Genomic DNA, 20741 nt, shown 5'->3' on the forward strand with positions numbered 1-20741 from the left:
TTAATGACCCTGGTGTAGTAGATAGACTTTAAACCCCATTAACCAACCACAGAATAAACTTTAAACATAGCTAAGATAGGCTTTAAACCTGACAAACTATCCACAAGATAGGCTTCAAACCCAGCTAAGCACAGTGTTACAGCTATAATCCTAGGCCTTTGCACTACAGGCCTACTAGTTTTGTTAGTCTGCAACTCCCTACAATGAACAAATGATTTTGTGGTCCCTTTAAGTACAATATGTCTACAGCCTATTGTCATCTTAGATGGTATCAAGACACTATCCTTGAAGCAATCTTAGATGGTATCAAGACACTATCCTTGAAGCAATCTTAGATGGTATCAAGACACTATCCTTGAAGCAATCTTAGATGGTATCAAGACACTATCCTTGAAGCAATCTTAGATGGTATCAAGACACTATCCTTGAAGCAATCTTAGATGGTATCAAGACACTATCCTTGAAGCAATCTTAGATGGTATCAAGACACTATCCTTGAAGCAATCTTAGATGGTATCAAGACACTATCCTTGAAGCAATCTTAGATGGTATCAAGACACTATCCTTGAAGCAATCTTAGATGGTATCAAGACACTATCCTTGAAGCAATCTTAGATGGTATCAAGACACTATCCTTGAAGCAATCTTAGATGGTATCAAGACTATCCTTGAAGCAATCTTAGATGGTATCAAGACACTATCCTTGAAGCAATCTTAGATGGTATCAAGACACTATCCTTGAAGCAATCTTAGATGGTATCAAGACTATCCTTGAAGCAATCTTAGATGGTATCAAGACACTATCCTTGAAGCAATCTTAGATGGTATCAAGACACTATCCTTGAAGCAATCTTAGATGGTATCAAGACACTATCCTTGAAGCAATCTTATTTGGTATCAAGACTATCCTTGAAGCAATCTTAGATGGTATCAAGACACTATCCTTGAAGCAATGACACTATCCTTGAAGCAATCTTAGATGGTATCAAGACACTATTCTTGAAGCAATCTTAGATGGTATCAAGACACTATCCTTGAAGCAATCTTAGATGGTATCAAGACACTATCCTTGAAGCAATCTTAGATGGTATCAAGACACTATCCTTGAAGCAATCTTAGATGGTATCAAGACACTATCCTTGAAGCAATCTTAGATGGTATCAAGACACTATCCTTGAAGCAATCTTAGATGGTATCAAGACACTATCCTTGAAGCAATCTTAGATGGTATCAAGACACTATCCTTGAAGCAATCTTAGATGGTATCAAGACACTATCCTTGAAGCAATCTTAGATGGTATCAAGACACTATCCTTGAAGCAATCTTAGATGGTATCAAGACACTATCCTTGAAGCAATCTTAGATGGTATCAAGACACTATCCTTGAAGCAATCTTAGATATTATCAAGACACTATCCTTGAAGCAATCTTAGATGGTATCAAGACACTATCCTTGAAGCAATCTTAGATGGTATCAAGACACTATCCTTGAAGCAATCTTAGATGGTATCAAGACACTATCCTTGAAGAAATCTTAGATGGTATCAAGACACTATCCTTGAAGCAATCTTAGATGGTATCAAGACACTATCCTTGAAGCAATCTTAGATGGTATCAAGACACTATCCTTGAAGCAATCTTAGATGGTATCAAGACACTATCCTTGAAGCAATCTTAGATGGTATCAAGACACTATCCTTGAAGCAATCTTAGATGGTATCAAGACACTATCCTTGACGTAATCTTAGATGGTATCAAGACACTATCCTTGAAGCAATCTTAGATGGTATCAAGACACTATCCTTGAAGCAATCTTAGATGGTATCAAGACACTATCCTTGACGTAATCTTAGATGGTATCAAGACACTATCCTTGAAGCAATCTTAGATGGTATCAAGACACTATCCTTGAAGCAATCTTAGATGGTATCAAGACACTATCCTTGAAGCAATCTTAGATGGTATCAAGACACTCTCCTTGAAGCAATCTTAGATGGTATTAAGGCACTCTCTTTGAAGCAATCTTAGATGGTATCAAGACACTATCTTTGAAGCATCAAGACACTCTCCTTGAAGAGGCCTTTTTTAAAGGCAAGGTAGAAACTTGGTTTATGCTGCCATGAACTTTCAGAGATGAGCCCAAGATAAACATAATGAACAACTGTCAATGAACAATCAGAAGACTGGCTGAAGACTTGAACCGTCGTACAGGTCGACCATCACTAATCCGGCAACCAGCAATCTGGTTCCATCACTAATCCGGCAACCAGTTATCTGGTTCCATCACTAATCCGGCAACCAGCAATCTGGTTCCATCACTAATCCGGCAACCAGCAATCTGGTTCCATCACTAATCCGGCAACCAGTTATCTGGTTCCATCACTAATCCGGCAACCAGTTATCTGGTTCCATCACTAATCCGGCAACCTGTTATCTGGTTCCATCACTAATCCGGCACTAATTTCGGCTAGCATAATTTCAAATTTCATCATTACACTGACTCAGAAATTGTGCAGATGGTTGTAAACCCACAGCAACAAGCGAGTGGAGGAGAAAGCAGTGATGAAAATGAGGAAGATGTAGCAGAAAGTCTCTGTTGACAGGTTAATTAAGTGTATTCTAACCTAACCACTCTGTACTCCGGCAAACTCACTAATCCGCCACACTACAGGTCCCAATGATGCCGGATTAGTGATGGCCGACCTGTACTGGAAATGTCACAGGACCAGCACTGTACCACTTTAAGCTCTATGGCTGAGTAGTTACAATGTTGAACCCATTGAATGCTTGGACTTTGGTCAAGTCCCAGTTCATTCTTCTGTTTATTCGTAGAATGAATATATTTACACGGTTCAAGAGGGTTTTATTCCTGGTGTGAGGTCGGGGATAGGTGGGACGTCCCGTGCGGCGAAGATAGATGGGACGCCCCATGTGGCGAAGATAGATGGGATGCCCCATGTGGCGAAGATAGATGGGACGTTCCGTGTGGTGAAGATAGATGGGATGCCCCATGCGACGAAGACAAATGGGACACCACATGTGGGGAAGATAGATGGGATGTCCCGTGTGGTGAGGATAAGTGGGTAGTCCCATGTGGTGAGGATAAGTGGGACTCCCCATGGTCAGTATCCATCATAACTAAGTGCATCAAGCCCTGGTTGTGTACAGAGGAGGAGGAGGAGGAGGAGGAGATGGAGGCATCAGCTGTAGCAGCAGCAGGAGGAGGAGGCATTATCAGCGCTCCTTCAGTCCTGGGCTGCAGCTGTGGGTTATGTAGTTTCATGTGGCGAGCGACGTGGTATTTATAAGCCGAGCGGTAGTCACAGCTGGGGCACTCGTAGGGTTTCTCGCCAGTGTGAGTGCGCAGGTGGCGCTTGAGGATGGATTGGAACATGAAGGACTGTGGACAGTATGGACAGTGGTGGTGCGCCGCTACCTCCCGTGCCATTAACACCCCCGCCGACACGCCGCAGCCGTTTGTCGCCTAGAATGAGAATATCAGAACTGTCAGATATCTGCTCGCAAACTATGGCGCCACCTCCACCTCCTCTTAACTACTACTGATGGTGTTTTGTGTCTGTACAAGTGTCTCCTGACACAGGTATTGTTGGTAGTGTTTAGTGTGTCAGGACACAAGTGTCCCCTAACACAAGACAAGTGTCTCCTGACACAAGACAAGTGTCTCCTGACACAAGACAAGTGTCTTCTGACATGGGTATTGTTGGTAGTGTTTAGTGTGTCAGGACACAAGACAAGTGCCTCCTGACACAAGATAAGTGTCTCCTGACACAAGACAAGTGTCTTCTGAGGTATTGTTGGTAGTGTTTAGTGTCAGTACACAAGACAGTTAAAGATGCAACAACTAGCAGGTCACCACTGGTCTACTAGAGTTATCACTAACATATAAAAAAAATCGCTAGAGAGTGAATGGATTTGTAAGAAGATTTAGGATAGATACAACTCTCAATTACACCTACATAACAGTACCTGTACTGTCGTGCCTAAGCACACCTTTACCTAACTACACCACCTGACTCAGTTTAAACGCATGTGCGTGTGTGTGTACTCACCTATTTGTGGTTGCAAGGGTCGAGTCATAGCTCCTGGCCCTGCCTCTTCACTGACTGCTACTAGGTCCTCTCTCTCCCTGCTCCACGAGCTTTAGCAAATCTCGTCTTAAAACTATGTAAGGTTCCTGCCTCCACTACATCACTTTCTAGGTTATTCCACTTCCTGACAACTCTGTGACTGAAGAAATACTTCCCTTTGACTTTGTGTGTGTGTGTGCGTGTGTGTGTGCGTGTGTGTGTGCATGTGTGTGTGTGTGTGTGTGTACTCACCTAATTGTACTCACCTAATTGTGGTTGCAGGGGTCGAGACTCAGCTCCTGGCCCCGCCTCTTCACTGATCGCTACTGGGTTCTCTCTCTCTCTGCTTCCTGAGCTTTGTCATACCTCTTCTTAAAACTATGTATGGTTCCTGCCTCCACTACTTCACTTGCTAGGCTATTCCACTTGCTGTGTGTGTGTGTGCGCGCGCGTGCGCGCACGCAGATTTCCCGTTGTCTGTCCGATCACTTCACTCTTCTAGCTCCGGTCTTTTCAGGGGGAACTAAACAAATACAACACTTAAACCTTTATACATTTTCCACTCAATTCCAGTAAGAGTAACAACATTAACGAGCAAAAATGTCAACGAACAAACACAAATACAGCAACAAATGCAGGAGAGGAATTAACTCTAACACTTACAATAAAACTTAAGATTTAGCAAACAAAATGGGGATGATGAAGAAAGTCTGGAAACGAAGAACAAAGTTCAAACAACATGTGCAATATCTGGGTATCTTTACTGTAGACGTTTCGCCATCCAGTGGCTTTATCAATACAAATTCTAGGACATAACTTGAGTAGGTGCGAAGAGCACTAGTGCTCTTCGCACCTACTCCAAGGTTGAGGGACTGATTACCTCATCTTCTGTATATAGTTCTACTGTCTTCAAGTTATGTCCTGGAATTTGTATTGATAAAGCCACTGGATGGCGAAACGTCTACAATAAAGATACCAGATGTTGCACATGTGTCTTAATTTCATCTTGTCAGTATTATATACCATTCTTACACATGATCGATATCATTAACAGGATTTAACCCTTTCAATGTCCATCAGGCAGAACTCCATCACTGAGGTCAGGGTCCCTCACATAGTTCTATGTCATCATGAGAACTCCATCACTGACATCAGGGTCCCTCACATAGTTCTAGTCATCATGAGAACTCCATCACTGAGGTCAGGGTCCCTCACATAGTTCCATGTCATCATGAGAACTCCATCACTGAGGTCAGGGTCTCTCACATTGTTCTATGTCATCATGAGAACTCCATCACTGAGGTCAGGGTCCCTCACATAGTTCTATATCATGAGGTCAGCTCACTCAGATAAGCTGTGAGTGGTAAATTTTGGCCTAAATATGAGGGAAATGGGTCTATGCAGTGAGTGTGCACAGTATAAAAAAAAGTCGTGCCCCCAGTGCATAATGGGAAAACAAAACTGCGAATGTGTGTGTGGTTTAAAACAGCGACTTTGTGGTATCTTATTGGATTTTTTTTTATGGTTTTACTGATTGTTTCTTGGTATCGTACAACAGAAGACATATTACTGAAACAGATATGATGTTGACTGGTTTTAGGACTGGAGGTAGCTCGAAATTGAACTCAAAATAGCGGAAATATTTTTGTCGATATTCCGGAGGATAGGTAAGGCCCCGACAACCCCGACTTCCTTTTATGAAAATCAAAATGTTTATTTCCTTGCAAAGCTTACAATGTGTGGTTTACATATCATAAAATATAAATTACAAATTAGGCCACTAGCAGGCCTAGGCATTTTGAGCAGACTAATACTAATTCTTACTCTATACTGACATAAGTTATAGCCTCTCCTCAATGACACAATATAGCCTCTCCTCAATGACACAATATAGCCTCTCCTCAATGACACAATATAGCCTCTCCTCAATGACACAATATAGCCTCTCCTCACTTAATGACACAATACAGCCTCTCCTCACTTAATGACACAATACAGCCTCTCCTCACTTAATGACACAATATAGCCTCTCCTCAATGACACAATATAGCCTCTCCTCAATGACACAATATAGCCTCTCCTCAATGACACAATATAGCCTCTCCTCAATGACACAATATAGCCTCTCCTCAATGACACAATACAGCCTCTCCTCACTTAACCCTTTGACTGTCACAACCCCCAATCCTGAGGTGTCTCCTGGTGTCGCAAAATTTAAAAAAAAAAAAAAAATTATTTTTTCTTATGAAATGATAGAGAATCTTTTCCCGATTGTAATGGCACAAAAAAAAACGAAATTTGATGGAAAACTGACGGAATTATGCTCTCGCGAAGTTAGTGACCTCGGTGATATTTACAAATCGGCGATTTCGCCCACTTTGAGCCTTATTTTCGGCTAATTCCATTGTTCCAGTCGACCAAACTCATAGCTATTTCTTTAGAACTCCATTTTTTCTATCGATTGAGTACAAGAAACTGCCCATTTACCGATTTAATTTGCAACTTGGTCAATTTCACAAAAATTAAAAAATATGACAATTTCAAAATAAGGTCCAGAATGAACAATGCAGACATTCCTGGCTCTAAAATAACATTTTCTTTGTTCATCAGTCATGTCTCCAGGCCCCTCTGATATTACTCTTGCTTTCTATTTTGAATTTTTATTCAAACAAAAAATAGAAGACTTACTATTATGCAGACTACTGCAATACTGTAATAATTGTATAAATAACATCAACCCATTCATGACTGCATATTAGAATGGCTAGTTGGACATTTATTGGACAATGACATCATTTGTTAACTTTTGAACATCGGCAAAAATCAAACACTTCCCCTACTTTGAGCTCCATTTCTAGGTTCTTTTTATAGTAAAATCAATCAAAATCACCTCTATTTCTATAATATGTTTTCCATTCTATCAAATGAGACCAAGAAAACGAGAATACAACCATAAATACTATACGAAAATAGACCACAAAGTCGGCATTTTAATTAAAAAAAATGATCGGAGTTTTTTTTTTCTCATTATGCACTGCGTGCTCCAGGATTTTTTTTATATGGTGCACACTGACCACACAGACCCATTCTCTCACATGTGGGCCTACCAGCTTTCTCCTGCTTGATTTGAAGCCGCTAGAATTTATGAGTATATATACGTCAAACACGGTACCTCGTAAGACGTATATATACGGCCATGACAGTCAAAGGGTTAATGACACAATACAGCCTCTCCTCACTTAGTGACAGAGTTCTGTTCCTAAGACCTCGTTGGTAAACAAATTCACCGCTAAGTGAGGAGCGTACTATAATGGTAGTGGGTTTATGTCAACCATCTTTTATATTGTTTTAATGTCACCTTTACGCCATCTATAACATTTCTGGTATACAGTGGACCCCCGGTTAACGAATTTTTTTAATTCCAGTAGTATGTTCAGGTGCCAGTACTGACCGAATTTTTTCCCATAAGGAATATTGTGAAGTAGATTAGTCCATTTCAGACCCCCAAACATACACGTACAAACGCACTTACATAAATACACTTACATAATTGGTCGCATTTGGAGGTGATCGTTAAGCGGGGGTCCACTGTATTTTTAATTGTTTATACAGTAGTGCACTGTATATTGTAATAACCAGAACAGAGGAAATCAGCTCTAATATACGTACATTATTTAGGTATGCATACTGGTCAGAGAGCCCGTCGTACGTCCGAGTCGTAGGTAAACAAGTACGTCATTGAGGAGAGGCTGTATACATTATGGGTTTTTAATAGTTCAGATTCAATTACTACTGCGATGCTGTACACCATGAATCCCTCCAGGTTATATATTATCCGGAAAATAGAGTAAATCTTTAATTTTTGTGTAATTAAAAATTCAAGATGGAAGGCAAGTGTAATATGGGAGAGGCCTGAGGACATGACTAATGAACAGGGGAAATATTATTTTAGTGCCGCCAATGTTTACATTGTTTATTATGCACCCTATATTTAAATTGGTATTTAATTTTATCATTATTATAATCATGGGGGGAGAGCTAAACCAATTGGGATTATATAGCACCTGTGGGGGGGATGGATGGACCCCAATGGAAATAAGTCCCTCTGTCTGACTTTTTTGGGTTATCCCAGGTTCTCTACACATATGCTGCTATGTATGATAATTCTATGTAACTGTATTTGTGTATACCTGAATAAACTTACTTACTTATGGAAGACATTCAGGCTTAATTCAAGGAACTGGAGCACAGATCCAGTTCCCTAGATCAAGAGCCCCTCACCAGCATCAAGGAACCTCCCTTGAGAGGAGCTTAATTTTGTATAAAACTGGACAAATTACCATCTTCTGTGGAATTTATAGGGTAGTTGAAAGGATGGTTTCTTGTGCTCGACTGATGGAACGGAATGCATACTAGTGAAACAGCAAAGAATTTGGTCAAATGGAGCAATGGAAGTGCTTAAAATAGGACTCCAAGCAGGCAAAATAGGACTCCAAGTGGGTTAGACTCCAAGAGCGCTAAATGGGACTCCAAGTGGGTTAAATAGGACTCTAAGAGGGCTAATAGGACTGCAAGTGGGCTAAATAGACTCCAAGTGAGCAAAATAGAACTCCAAGTGGGCTAATCGCTGCTGACAATTCCACGCAGACTGCCAACTTTGCATCAGCGTAATTCTGTAAGCTTTCCATCAAATTTTGTACTTCTAGTGTCATTATCTTCAGTAAAAAGATCCTCTACCATTTCAGAAGTACTTTTTTTTAATTTATGGACACTGAGAGTACAGTGGTACCTTGAGTTACGAACTTTATTTGTTCCAGAAAGCTGTTTGAGTGCCGTTACCAAACAAATTTGTTCCCATAAGGAATAATGTAAATTAAATTAGTTCATTTCGGACCCCCAAAAATACACTTACAAAAATACTCTTACAAAAATACACTTACATAATTGTTCGAGTTGGGAGATGTTCGAAATTCGAGGTACCACTGTGTTTTCATTTCATGGGTCTGGATGGTGGAAGAATTAACCAAACAATATCATTAAGAGGGTTTAAATAACCAATATCATTAAGGGAAATTAACCACACAATGAGTATTGTCTTACATCCAGGTCCCACTGTACAGTGCCCAACACAGGTGTTGCATTAACCAGCACCATCACCTGAGGTTCAGCAACTGATTACTTTATCTTTCACTGTCTTGTGTGTATAGTTCTACAAGACTGAGGGACTGATTACCTATATATAGTTCTACAGTCTTCACATTATGTCCTTGTATTCCACTGATAAAGTCACCGTCCAGTGACTTTATCAGTGACTGTTCTTGTCTTCCTGTCGTATATATACTGGCTCCCCTACCTTCATGTGTCAGTGTGTAACTAGTTTATGGTCTACGTTGGACTGAAACAATGCCATAAGTTTCTCTCTCCTATGTACAAGTTATTCTTGTACGGACGGTCTGAAGTTCTACAAGACTGAGGGACTGATTACCTATATACAGTGGACCCCCGGTTAACGATATTTTTTCACTCCAGAAGTATGTTCAGGTGCCAGTACTGACCGAATTTGTTCCCATAAGGAATATTGTGAAGTAGATTAGTCCATTTCAGACCCCCAAACATACACGTACAAACGCACTTACATAATTGGTCACATTCGGAGGTGATCGTTATGCGGGGGTCCACTGTATAGTTCTACAGTCTTCACATTATGTCCTTGTATTGCACTGATAAAGTCACCGTCCAGTGACTTTATCAGTGATGGTTCTTGTCTTCCTGTTGTATATATACTGGCTCCCCTACCTTCATGTGTCAGTGTGTAACTAGTTTATGGTCTACATCGGACCGAAACAATGTCGTAAGTTTCTCTCTCCTATGTGCAAGTTATTCATGTACGGACGGTCTGAAGTGCAAGTGTATACCTGGAGAGTGTTTCAGGGATCAACGCCCCCGTGACCCCGTCTGTGACCAGGCCTCATAGTGGATCAGGGCCTGATCAACCAGGCTGTTCCTCATCAGCCTCATGACCCGTAGCCTGATCGCTAGTGCACTCGGCTCACACACAGGTCCAGAGATCGAATCACCGGTACGGCTGGAAAACATTAGGACGTGTTTCCTTAAGACACCCGTCCCAGTTCACCCGTCAGTATAAAATGGGTACCTGGGTGTTAGTGGACTGGTGTGGGTCACATCCTGGGTGTTAGTGGACTGGTGGTGTGGGTCACATCCTGGGTGGTAGTGGACTGGTGGTGTGGGTCACATCCTGGGTGTTAGTGGACTGGTGTGGGTCATCCTGGGTGTTAGTGGACTGGTGGTGTGGGTCACATCCTGGGTGGTAGTGGACTGGTGTGGGTCACATCCTGGGTGGTAGTGGACTGGTGTGGGTGGCATGCTGGGTGTCAGTGGACTGGCATGGGTGGCATTCTGGGTGTTAGTGGACTGGTGTGGGTGGCATCCTGGGTGTTAGTGGACTGGTGGTTTGGGTCACATCCTGGGTGTTAGTGGACTGGTGTGGGTCATCCTGGGTGTTAGTGGACTGGTGGTGTGGGTCACATCCTGGGTGGTAGTGGACTGGTGTGGGTCACATCCTGGGTGGTAGTGGACTGGTGTGGGTGGCATGCTGGGTGTCAGTGGACTGGCATGGGTGGCATCTTGGGTGTTAGTGGACTGGTGTGGGTGGCATCCTGGGTGTTAGTGGACTGGTGGTGTGGGTCACATCCTGGGTGTTAGTGGACTGGTGGTGTGGGTCACATCCTGGGTGTTAGTGGACTGGTGTGGGTCATCCTGGGTGTTAGTGGACTGGTGGTGTGGGTCACATCCTGGGTGGTAGTGGACTGGTGTGGGTCACATCCTGGGTGGTAGTGGACTGGTGTGGGTGGCATGCTGGGTGTCAGTGGACTGGCATGGGTGGCATTCTGGGTATTAGTGGACTGGTGTGGGTGGCATCCTGGGTGTTAGTGGACTGGTATGAGTCACATCCTGGGTGTTAGTGGACTGGTGTGGGTGGCATCCTGGGACAAAACTGACCTAATTTTTCCAAAATGTTCTGCGTAACAAGCGGCTTTCTATATAGCAGTACGTACGTTACTGATGTCAGCTATGACCTGTATACCTCGTACACGTACTTATAGAAGCAAATATTTTTGAAAAGAAAAAGAAAAATAGGCCGTATTTGTTAATTTGTTGAAGAAACAGGTGTTCAAGGACGATAAATTACCGTAGATTCTTCCTCGTCTTTCTTATATAATTTTGGGTTAAGTAAAACAGATATATACTGTATTTCTAAATAATTTATATAAAATAATGAGGATAAGACCTTACATAAAATATGGTTTGTGTTGACAATCAAGTACATACCAGGCGGTGGCTCTCTCCTTGCGCTCCAAACAACATGCATCATCACTATATACACTCATGTTATTATACAAGATTGATCTTATTTACAATACTAAATGTATGGTGTATGGAACATCATTATCTCTCACACACATTTATCACACACAAACAAGCACATACACACACACACACACACACACATAGAGGCCAGGAGCTGTGACTTGACCCCTGCAACTACAAAGAGGTGAGAACACATACATGTGCACACACATACACATACACACACACACACGTATAGGAGTACACACATACATATATATAGGTGAGGTGAGTAAACGCACACACTCACTCTCTTCTCTCACTCAACCTAATGTACGGTATGTGGGTGGAAGTTGTACTACAAGAACACTAACCTCCACACCACAACTGCTCCTCTATACACCTTGTACTAGACCCATTACAAAAAATAATAGTCTTGGTACTAGTTTGGCCAAAATGGGATTACTAATACAGTGGACCCCCGCCTAACGATCTGCTCCCAACTCGACCAATTATGTAAGTGTATTTATGTAAGTGTGTTTGTATGTGTATGTTTGGGGGTCTGAAATGGACTAATTTAATTCACAATATTTCTTATGGGAACAAATTCGGTCTATAACAGCACCCATACAGACTTCTGGATTGAAATAATATCGTTAGGCGGGGGTCCAATGTATTTTGCAACAATTTAAAATAAAAATTTTTAAGTTGAATCCAACAAGTCTGACATGGCAATGATGCCTCTCATTGCCAGGTAAATTTAAGTGGTTCACAATGTATTATATTTGCTTTCATGCATAGATAATGGAGGAAATCTCTTGAATCCCATGATCCACATGACAATCATGACACAATACAGCCTCTCCTCACTGAACGATGGAATTTCGTTCCTAAGACCACGTCGGTAAACAAACTTGTGGCTAAGTGAGGAGCATATTATAATGTCAACCACCTTTAATATTGTTTAAATGTATATTTTTAAAATGTTTATACAGTAGTGCACTGTATATTGTAATAAACAGAATAGAGGAAATCAGCTCTTAATATAGTATATTATTTAGGTATGCATACTGGTCAGGGAGCCTGTCGTAAATCCCAGGCATCAGTAAACGAGTACGTCGCTAAGTGAGGAGATGCTGTATACAGGTGGTCCTTGACTTACGATGAGGTTACGTTCTGATGAATCCATCATAAGCCAAGAATATCATAAGTCAACTATGATATGCTAAATAAATAAGTCAATAAATAACTACTGCCACTGAATAAGTAAGTAAAGAATTATTGTAACTAAATACCAATACTGAAAAGTAAATACAGTGGACCCCCGCTTAACGATCACCTCCAAACGCGACCAATTATGTAAGTGTATTTATGTAAGTGCGTTTGTACGTGTATGTTTGGGGGTCTGAAATGGACTAATCTACTTCACAATATTCCTTATGGGAACAAATTCGGTCAGTACTGGCACCTGAACATACTACTGGAATGAAAAAAGTTCGTTAACCGGGGGTCCACTGTAAATGAATACAAGTTAGGGACTTGTTGCCTTCAAGTTGGGTAATTATCTCAAGTTTCATCTCCACCGTAAAGTTAAAATATCCTAAGTCGAGGAGCACCTATATTGCCACCCATAACTTGACTTTTCTCACCCAAAAAATATAACACAGTCTTGTAAGTGTATCCCATAACTTTTTCCTTTAAAAGTCAACAAAATATTTAAAAATACTGCACAAATAACCCACACATAGGAGAAAGAAATTTATGACGATGTTTCGGTCCGACTTGGACCGAATGTCAGTGTGTGACTAGTTAACGGTCCATTTGGGACTGAAACATCATAAATTTCTGTCTCCTGTGTGTGGGTTATTTGTGTAATGTTCCAGTCACGGTATTGTGCCCTTTTTGTTATTTAAAAATACTCCGAACAACATTTTCAGGTGAATCCTGAAACGGCAAACTGTCGAACCACGATGACTTTGCCAGACTAACAATGAATTCAGCTAAAACAGAGCTGCAAATGCATATGTACAATCATGTTTGAATAAAAGCCAGTGAGAGCTTCCAGAGCGGTTAAAGTCATCATCAACGCCCATCACTGAGTACCTGGAACCAGCTTGGAGCCCAACATTGGTCAAGCATGTCATGCAGCTTGGAATGATCCAAATGTCTGCAAGCATGATTGTATGAGCTGGGAGATGAATGAATTATTAGAACTCAACCAGGATAGTATGAGCTGTGAGAATGAATAATGAGAACTCAACCAGGATAGTATGAGCTGTGAGAATGAATAATGAGAACTCAACCAGGATAGTATGAACTGTGAGAATGAATAATGAGAACTCAACCAGGATAGTATGAGCTGTGAGAATGAATAATGAGAACTCAACCAGGATAGTATGAGCTGTGAGAATGAATAATGAGAACTCAACCAGGATAGTATGAACTGTGAGAATGAATAATGAGAACTCAACCAGGATAGTATGAGCTGTGAGAATGAATAATGAGAACTCAACCAGGATAGTATGAACTGTGAGAATGAATAATGAGAACTCAACCAGCATAGTATGAGCTGTGAGAATGAATAATGAGAACTCAACCAGGATAGTATGAACTGTGAGAATGAATAATGAGAACTCAACCATGATAGTATGAGCTGTGAGAATGAATAATGAGAACTCAACCAGCATAGTATGAGCTGTGAGAATGAATAATGAGAACTCAACCAGGAGAGTATGAGCTGTGAGAATGAATAATGAGAACTCAACCAGGATAGTATGAACTGTGAGAATGAATAATGAGAACTCAACGAGGATAGTATGAACTGTGAGAATGAATAATGAGAACTCAACCAGGATAGTATGAACTGTGAGAATGAATAATGAGAACTCAACCAGCATAGTATGAACTGTGAGAATGAATAATGAGAACTCAACCAGGATAGTATGAGCTGTGAGAATGAATAATGAGAACTCAACCAGGATAGTATGAACTGTGAGAATGAATAATGAGAACTCAACCAGGATAGTATGAACTGTGAGAATGAATAATGAGAACTCAACCAGGATAGTATGAACTGTGAGAATGAATAATGAGAACTCAACCAGGATAGTATGAGCTGTGAGAATGAATAATGAGAACTCAACCAGGATAGTATGAGCTGTGAGAATGAATAATGAGAACTCAACCAGGATAGTATGAACTGTGAGAATGAATAATGAGAACTCAACCAGGATAGTATGAGCTGTGAGAATGAATAATGAGAACTCAACCAGGATAGTATGAACTGTGAGAATGAATAATGAGAACTCAACCAGGATAGTATGAGCTGTGAGAATGAATAATGAGAACTCAACCAGGATAGTATGAGCTGTGAGAATGAATAATGAGAACTCAACCAGGATAGTATGAGCTGTGAGAATAAATAAACAATGAAGGTTGAAGAAACTCAACCAGGATAGTATGAATCAATCATGATGATGCAAGATGAATGAACAATGAGGAAGGTCTGAAGACACCAAACTTGACATTCTTGTTAGTGTTCTTGAGGGCCCAAGAGCTAAGTTGCCAGAAGATCACTTCAACTTATCCTGCTTGATAAACATTGCTCTAAGTTTAAAATTTCAGCATCTATAAACTTTACGTCCCTCTTTCACATCAACATTATTAAAATTTGGTTTGTTAAATAAATACACAAAATATTTCCTAAGTCGAATTAACTTAAAATTGACTAAAAACAAATTTGATGAACGTCCTCGATTCAGCACAAAGTATAAATAACATCAAACAAGTGTAAACTAAATAACACGATGAACAAACTTACTACCACCAGAGTGAACAGCTCTCAGGAGAACGTTATTTGACTTACTCTCTCACGAGAACAAAAACAAACACACACAGCCAGGAGCTGTGACGTGACCCCGACAACCACAACTAGGCGAGTGCACACACACACACACACACACATTCCTACTCCCAGGCTTGTCTTCACCAGTGTCATTAAAGACCATAAAGCCCACAAGTAGACTAATATACTGACACTTACAGCAGAGTGCACTATCACACAGTATTTACCCTCGAGGGTAAAGTTTCTCAAAATTTGAAAAGCTCAAAATGTCCGATTACAAGTGATGCTGTTGTAAGTGTATAATGTCTTTGTAACGCACATCCCCGGTTTATCACAAAGACACTGCATCTGGTCGTCTATACAGGCGCTCATCAACTTACAATGGCATACATTCTGACAAACCCATCATAAGTCAAAAATATTGTGAGTGAAAAATATCGTGTCAAAAAATGTCGTAAGTCGTAATCTTGTAAATAAAAAATTTCGTAAGACGAAATGTGAATACAAGATAAATAAATAAGGAAATAAACAACTACTGCCACTGAATAAGTAAACAAATAATTAATGTAACTAACTAAATACAGTGGACCCTCGCCTAACAAAAGCATCGCATAACGTTAAATTCGCCAAACGATACATTTTAACACTAACATTTTGCCTCGGCTAACGCTAAAAAACTCGCCTAATGATATTCGTTCTCGGGTACCAATTAATATCATTAGGTGAGGGTCCACTGTACCAGTAATGAAAAGTCAATAAATGAATAAAAGTTAGGGATTTAATGCCTTCATGTTGGGTAATTATCTCGGGTTTCATCTCCAAATTGCTTTTGCACCATTGTAAAGTTGCAATATCCTGAGTTGAGGAGCACCTGTGTACAGTATACCATCACCTGTGTACAGTATACCATCACCTGTGTACAGTATACCAGCACCTGTGTACAGTATACCATCACCTGTGTACAGTATACCAGCACCTGTGTACAGTATACCAGCACCTGTATACAGTATACCAGCACCTGTGTTCAGTATACCAGCACCTGTATACAGCACCTACAGTATACCAGCCCCTGTGTACAGTATACCAGCACCTGTATAAAGTATACAGTATACCAGCACCTGTGTACAGTATAACAGCACCTGTGTACAGTATACCAGCACCTGTGTACAGTATACCAGCACCTGTGTACAGTATACCAGCACCTGTATACAGTATACCAGCACCTGTGTACAGTATACCAGCACCTGTGTACAGTATACCAGCACCTGTGTACAGTATACCAGCACCTGTATACAGTATACCAGCACCTGTATACAGTATACCAGCACCTGTATACAGTATACCAGCACCTGTATACAGTATACCAGCACCTGTATATAGTATACCAGCACCTGTATATAGTATACCAGCACCTGTATACAGTATACCAGCACCTGTGTACAGTATACCAGCACCTGTATACAGTATACCAGCACCTGTATACAGTATACCAGCACCTGTATACAGTATACCAGCACCTGTATACCAGCACCTGTGTACAGTATACCAGCACCTGTATACAGTATACCAGCACCTGTATACAGTATACCAGCACCTGTATACAGTATACCAGCACCTGTGTACAGTATACCAGCACCTGTATACAGTATACCAGCACCTGTATACAGTATATCAGCACCTGTATACAGTATACCAGCACCTGTATACAGTATACCAGCACCAAAACGTCTACCAGACTTATCTTACAAGATAAAAGTCATTATTTATTTCTGTGACAGTAAAGGCCCCTCATGGAAGGTTCTTTGATACTGGTGAGGGGCTCTTGATCTAGGGAATTGGATCTGTGCTTCAGTTCCCTAAATTGAGCCTGAATACCTTCCATCCCTCCCCCTCCCACAGGTGCTGTATAATTCCTATGGGTTTAGTGCTCCCCCATAACAATAATATGACTGAAGAAGTGTCGACTTAGGTACAACTCTGCTGGCACACCAGTGACCACACACTCCGAACACACTTTCTTCGGTAGAAAAACAAAACCTTCGTGATCTAACACACTCATACAAGGCTGCTGGATGTTCAAGTCCCTAGTGATAAAACCACCTCTACCCCAGACCTTCCTGGGGTGACCTCCACCCCAGACCTTCCAGGGGTGACCTCCACCCAGACCTTCCTGGGGTGACCTCCACCCCAGACCTTCCTGGAGTGACCTCCACCCCAGACCTTCCTGGGGTGACTTCCACCCCAGACCTTCCTGGGGTGACCTCCACCCCAGACCTTCCTGGGGTGACTTCCACCCCAGACCTTCCTGGGGTGACTTCCACCCCAGACCTTCCTGGGGTGACTTCCACCCCAGACCTTCCTGGAGTGACCTCCACCCCAGACCTTCCTGGGGTGACCTCCACCCCAGACCTTCCTGGGGTGACTTCCACCCCAGACCTTCCTGGGGTGACTTCCACCCCAGACCTTCCTGGGGTGACTTCCACCCCAGACCTTCCTGGGGTGACCTCCACCCCAGACTGAGACAATTATTACAATAATAATCAGTTACGTGCATCTGTCCGTCCTCACTAGTGGTAAAAAATTTAACAAGATATTCGCACATACACGATACCTTCAAAAAACTTTCTTCAGACTGATGAAGGGATCTTGATTCAAGGAATTGGAGATATTTTTCACCTTCCTAAGATCCCGCTGGATCACCTGCCAATTTCCAAGCATTGTATTACCCTTCGTGTTCTACAACTTCCTCTATCAATGGAATAATTGTCTCCCAAACCAAAGGTGCTTAACGACCCTAATAAGTTTAGTGCCGTAAGTCACAAAACTGTAATTTCGTGACTGTTTGAACCCATGGCATTCAAATTCCACCCATTCCATTGACTGTTCTTCACAGTGTATCTGTCAGTAATATGTACTCTTGTATTGACCTGTATGTGGGCCCTTCTTGTCCGGTACTCTATTATCACTACAGTAACAGACAGGGAAGACCCATATACAACTGAATACAGTAAATCCTCAACTTACTAACACATTGGGGGCTTCCTGGATTGTGTATAATATTACTAATACAGAAGTCTTCAAGTTATGAACACGTTGAGGACCTGTATTGTGTATAATATTACTAATACAGAAGCCTTCAAGTTATGAACACGTTGAGGACCTGTATTGTGTATAATATTACTAATACAGAAGCCTTCAAGTTATGAACACGTTGAGGACCTGTATTGTGTATAATATTACTAATACAGAAGTCTTCAAGTTATGAACACGTTGATGACCTGTATTGTGTATAATATTACTAATACAGAAGTCTTCAAGTTATGAACACGTTGAGGACCTGTATTGTGTATAATATTACTAATACAGAAGTCTTCAAGTTATGAACACGTTGAGGACCTGTATTGTGTATAATATTACTAATACAGAAGTCTTCAAGTTATGAACACGTTGAGGACCTGTATTGTGTATAATATTACTAATACAGAAGTCTTCAAGTTATGAACACGTTGATGACCTGTATTGTGTATAATATTACCAATACAGAAGTCTTCAAGTTATGAACACGTTGAGGACCTGTATTGTGTATAATATTACTAATACAGAAGTCTTCAAGTTATGAACACGTTGAGGACCTGTATTGTGTATAATATTACTAATACAGAAGTCTTCAAGTTATGAACACGTTGATGACCTGTATTGTGTATAATATTACTAATACAGAAGTCTTCAAGTTATGAACACGTTGAGGACCTGTATTGTGTATAATATTACTAATACAGAAGTCTTCAAGTTATGAACACGTTGAGGACCTGTATTGTGTATAATATTACTAATACAGAAGTCTTCAAGTTATGAACACGTTGATGACCTGTATTGTGTATAATATTACTAATACAGAAGTCTTCAAGTTATGAACACGTTGAGGACCTGTATTGTGTATAATATTACTAATACAGAAGTCTTCAAGTTATGAACACGTTGAGGACCTGTATTGTGTATAATATTACTAATACAGAAGTCTTCAAGTTATGAACACGTTGATGACCTGTATTGTGTATAATATTACTAATACAGAAGTCTTCAAGTTATGAACACGTTGAGGACCTGTATTGTGTATAATATTACTAATACAGAAGTCTTCAAGTTATGAACACGTTGATGACCTGTTTTGTGTATAATAATGATATTATACACAACAGAAAAGATTTTCAATATGTAAGTTGCGGACTTACTGTACATACGGAGTACATATTACTGATATACTGTTGTTACTACTACTATTACTACTACTATCATCTCTCCCCTCTTTCAAGAACTGTCTTCTGGCCTTCTTTGGGGTTTCTCACTCAGTTGTGACTTGACAATGGTGCAGGGTGGACTGAAATAATAGTTACACTTTCTTCTCTAAGTTCTCATTATATGTGAGTTATTCCACTTCTGCTTTGTAAAGTAAAAGGACACAAGTGCAACTAATGTGACATTTATTGTGGCAACGTTTCGCTCTCCAGGAGCTTTATCAAGCCATTACAAACAATACACGGACACAGAGGGTATATAAAGGCTCAGAGTGAGGTGAATACTAGTGAGGTACCATTTCGATGTTCACTAGTGGTAGTAGTAGTAGTAGTAGTAGTAGTAGTAGTGACAAAAGCAATTAATTCGTACATGAGTAAAAGCTATTACTTGGGTAACATAAAAATATTTTTATGTTACCCAAGTAATAGCTTTTATATCCTTTTACTCATGTACGAATTAACTGCTTTTGTCACTACCACTACTACTACTACTACTACTACTACTACTACCACTAGTGAACATCGAAATGGTACCTCACTAGTATTCACCTCACTCTGAGCCTTTATATACCCTCTGTGTCCGTGTATTGTTTGTAATGGCTTGATAAAGCTCCTGGAGAGCGAAACGTTGCCACAATAAATGTCACATTAGTTGCACTTGTGTCCTTTTACTTTACATGTTGTCGGTAATTCTACCAACTTTATTACACTTCTGCTTTCATGAAAATAATGATAATAATAATAATACCACTAATAATAATAATAATATCACAACTATTACTGCTACTACTGCTATTACTAATAATAATTGTAATAACATTGAGGTTGGGGTACAAGTTAAGAACTCTGGAAACTGGTCGTAGGTATATCAGAGGTCACACAGTGACCCACCAAGGTAGTGTCAACCAAAAAAAAAAAAGCATTCACCATCATTCACTCAACTGTCTTACCCGAGGTTCATGAATATCACAATTCAGATGATTCCATGAGCACTAACTTAGTAATATTTAACACACTGGCTGCCCCTCGTCTAGGCTGGGTGACCCAAAAAAAGAAGAAAACACTTTCACCATTACTCACTCCATATTATTATTTGTAAAGTGTTAAAACAGTTTTTGATGTACAAATGAGTGTTTAAGGTTCAA

General features: G+C 40.6%; 1 protein-coding gene across 5 annotated transcripts in view; it reads right to left on the bottom strand.

The window, feature by feature from the left end:
• LOC128702563 (longitudinals lacking protein, isoforms H/M/V) overlaps nt 1-20741 on the bottom strand; it is a 96514-nt gene that overhangs the window by 15292 nt on the left and 60481 nt on the right. For 2 of the 5 annotated variants that reach the window (XM_070105393.1, XM_070105394.1), the window contains exon 5: nt 2849-3485. The exons of 2 other annotated variants lie outside the window; for them this stretch is intronic. In XM_070105393.1, coding sequence (XP_069961494.1) covers nt 2865-3485 — 621 coding nt within the window. In that variant the 3' untranslated portion in view covers nt 2849-2864. Of the gene's footprint in view, nt 1-2848; nt 3486-20741 lie in introns of those variants that run through there. One more of the 5 variants, XM_053796851.1, reaches the window with a different exon arrangement.

The sequence above is a fragment of the Cherax quadricarinatus genome, chromosome 98 (genome assembly GCF_038502225.1).
Source record: "Cherax quadricarinatus isolate ZL_2023a chromosome 98, ASM3850222v1, whole genome shotgun sequence".
Lineage (NCBI taxonomy): Eukaryota > Metazoa > Arthropoda > Malacostraca > Decapoda > Parastacidae > Cherax > Cherax quadricarinatus.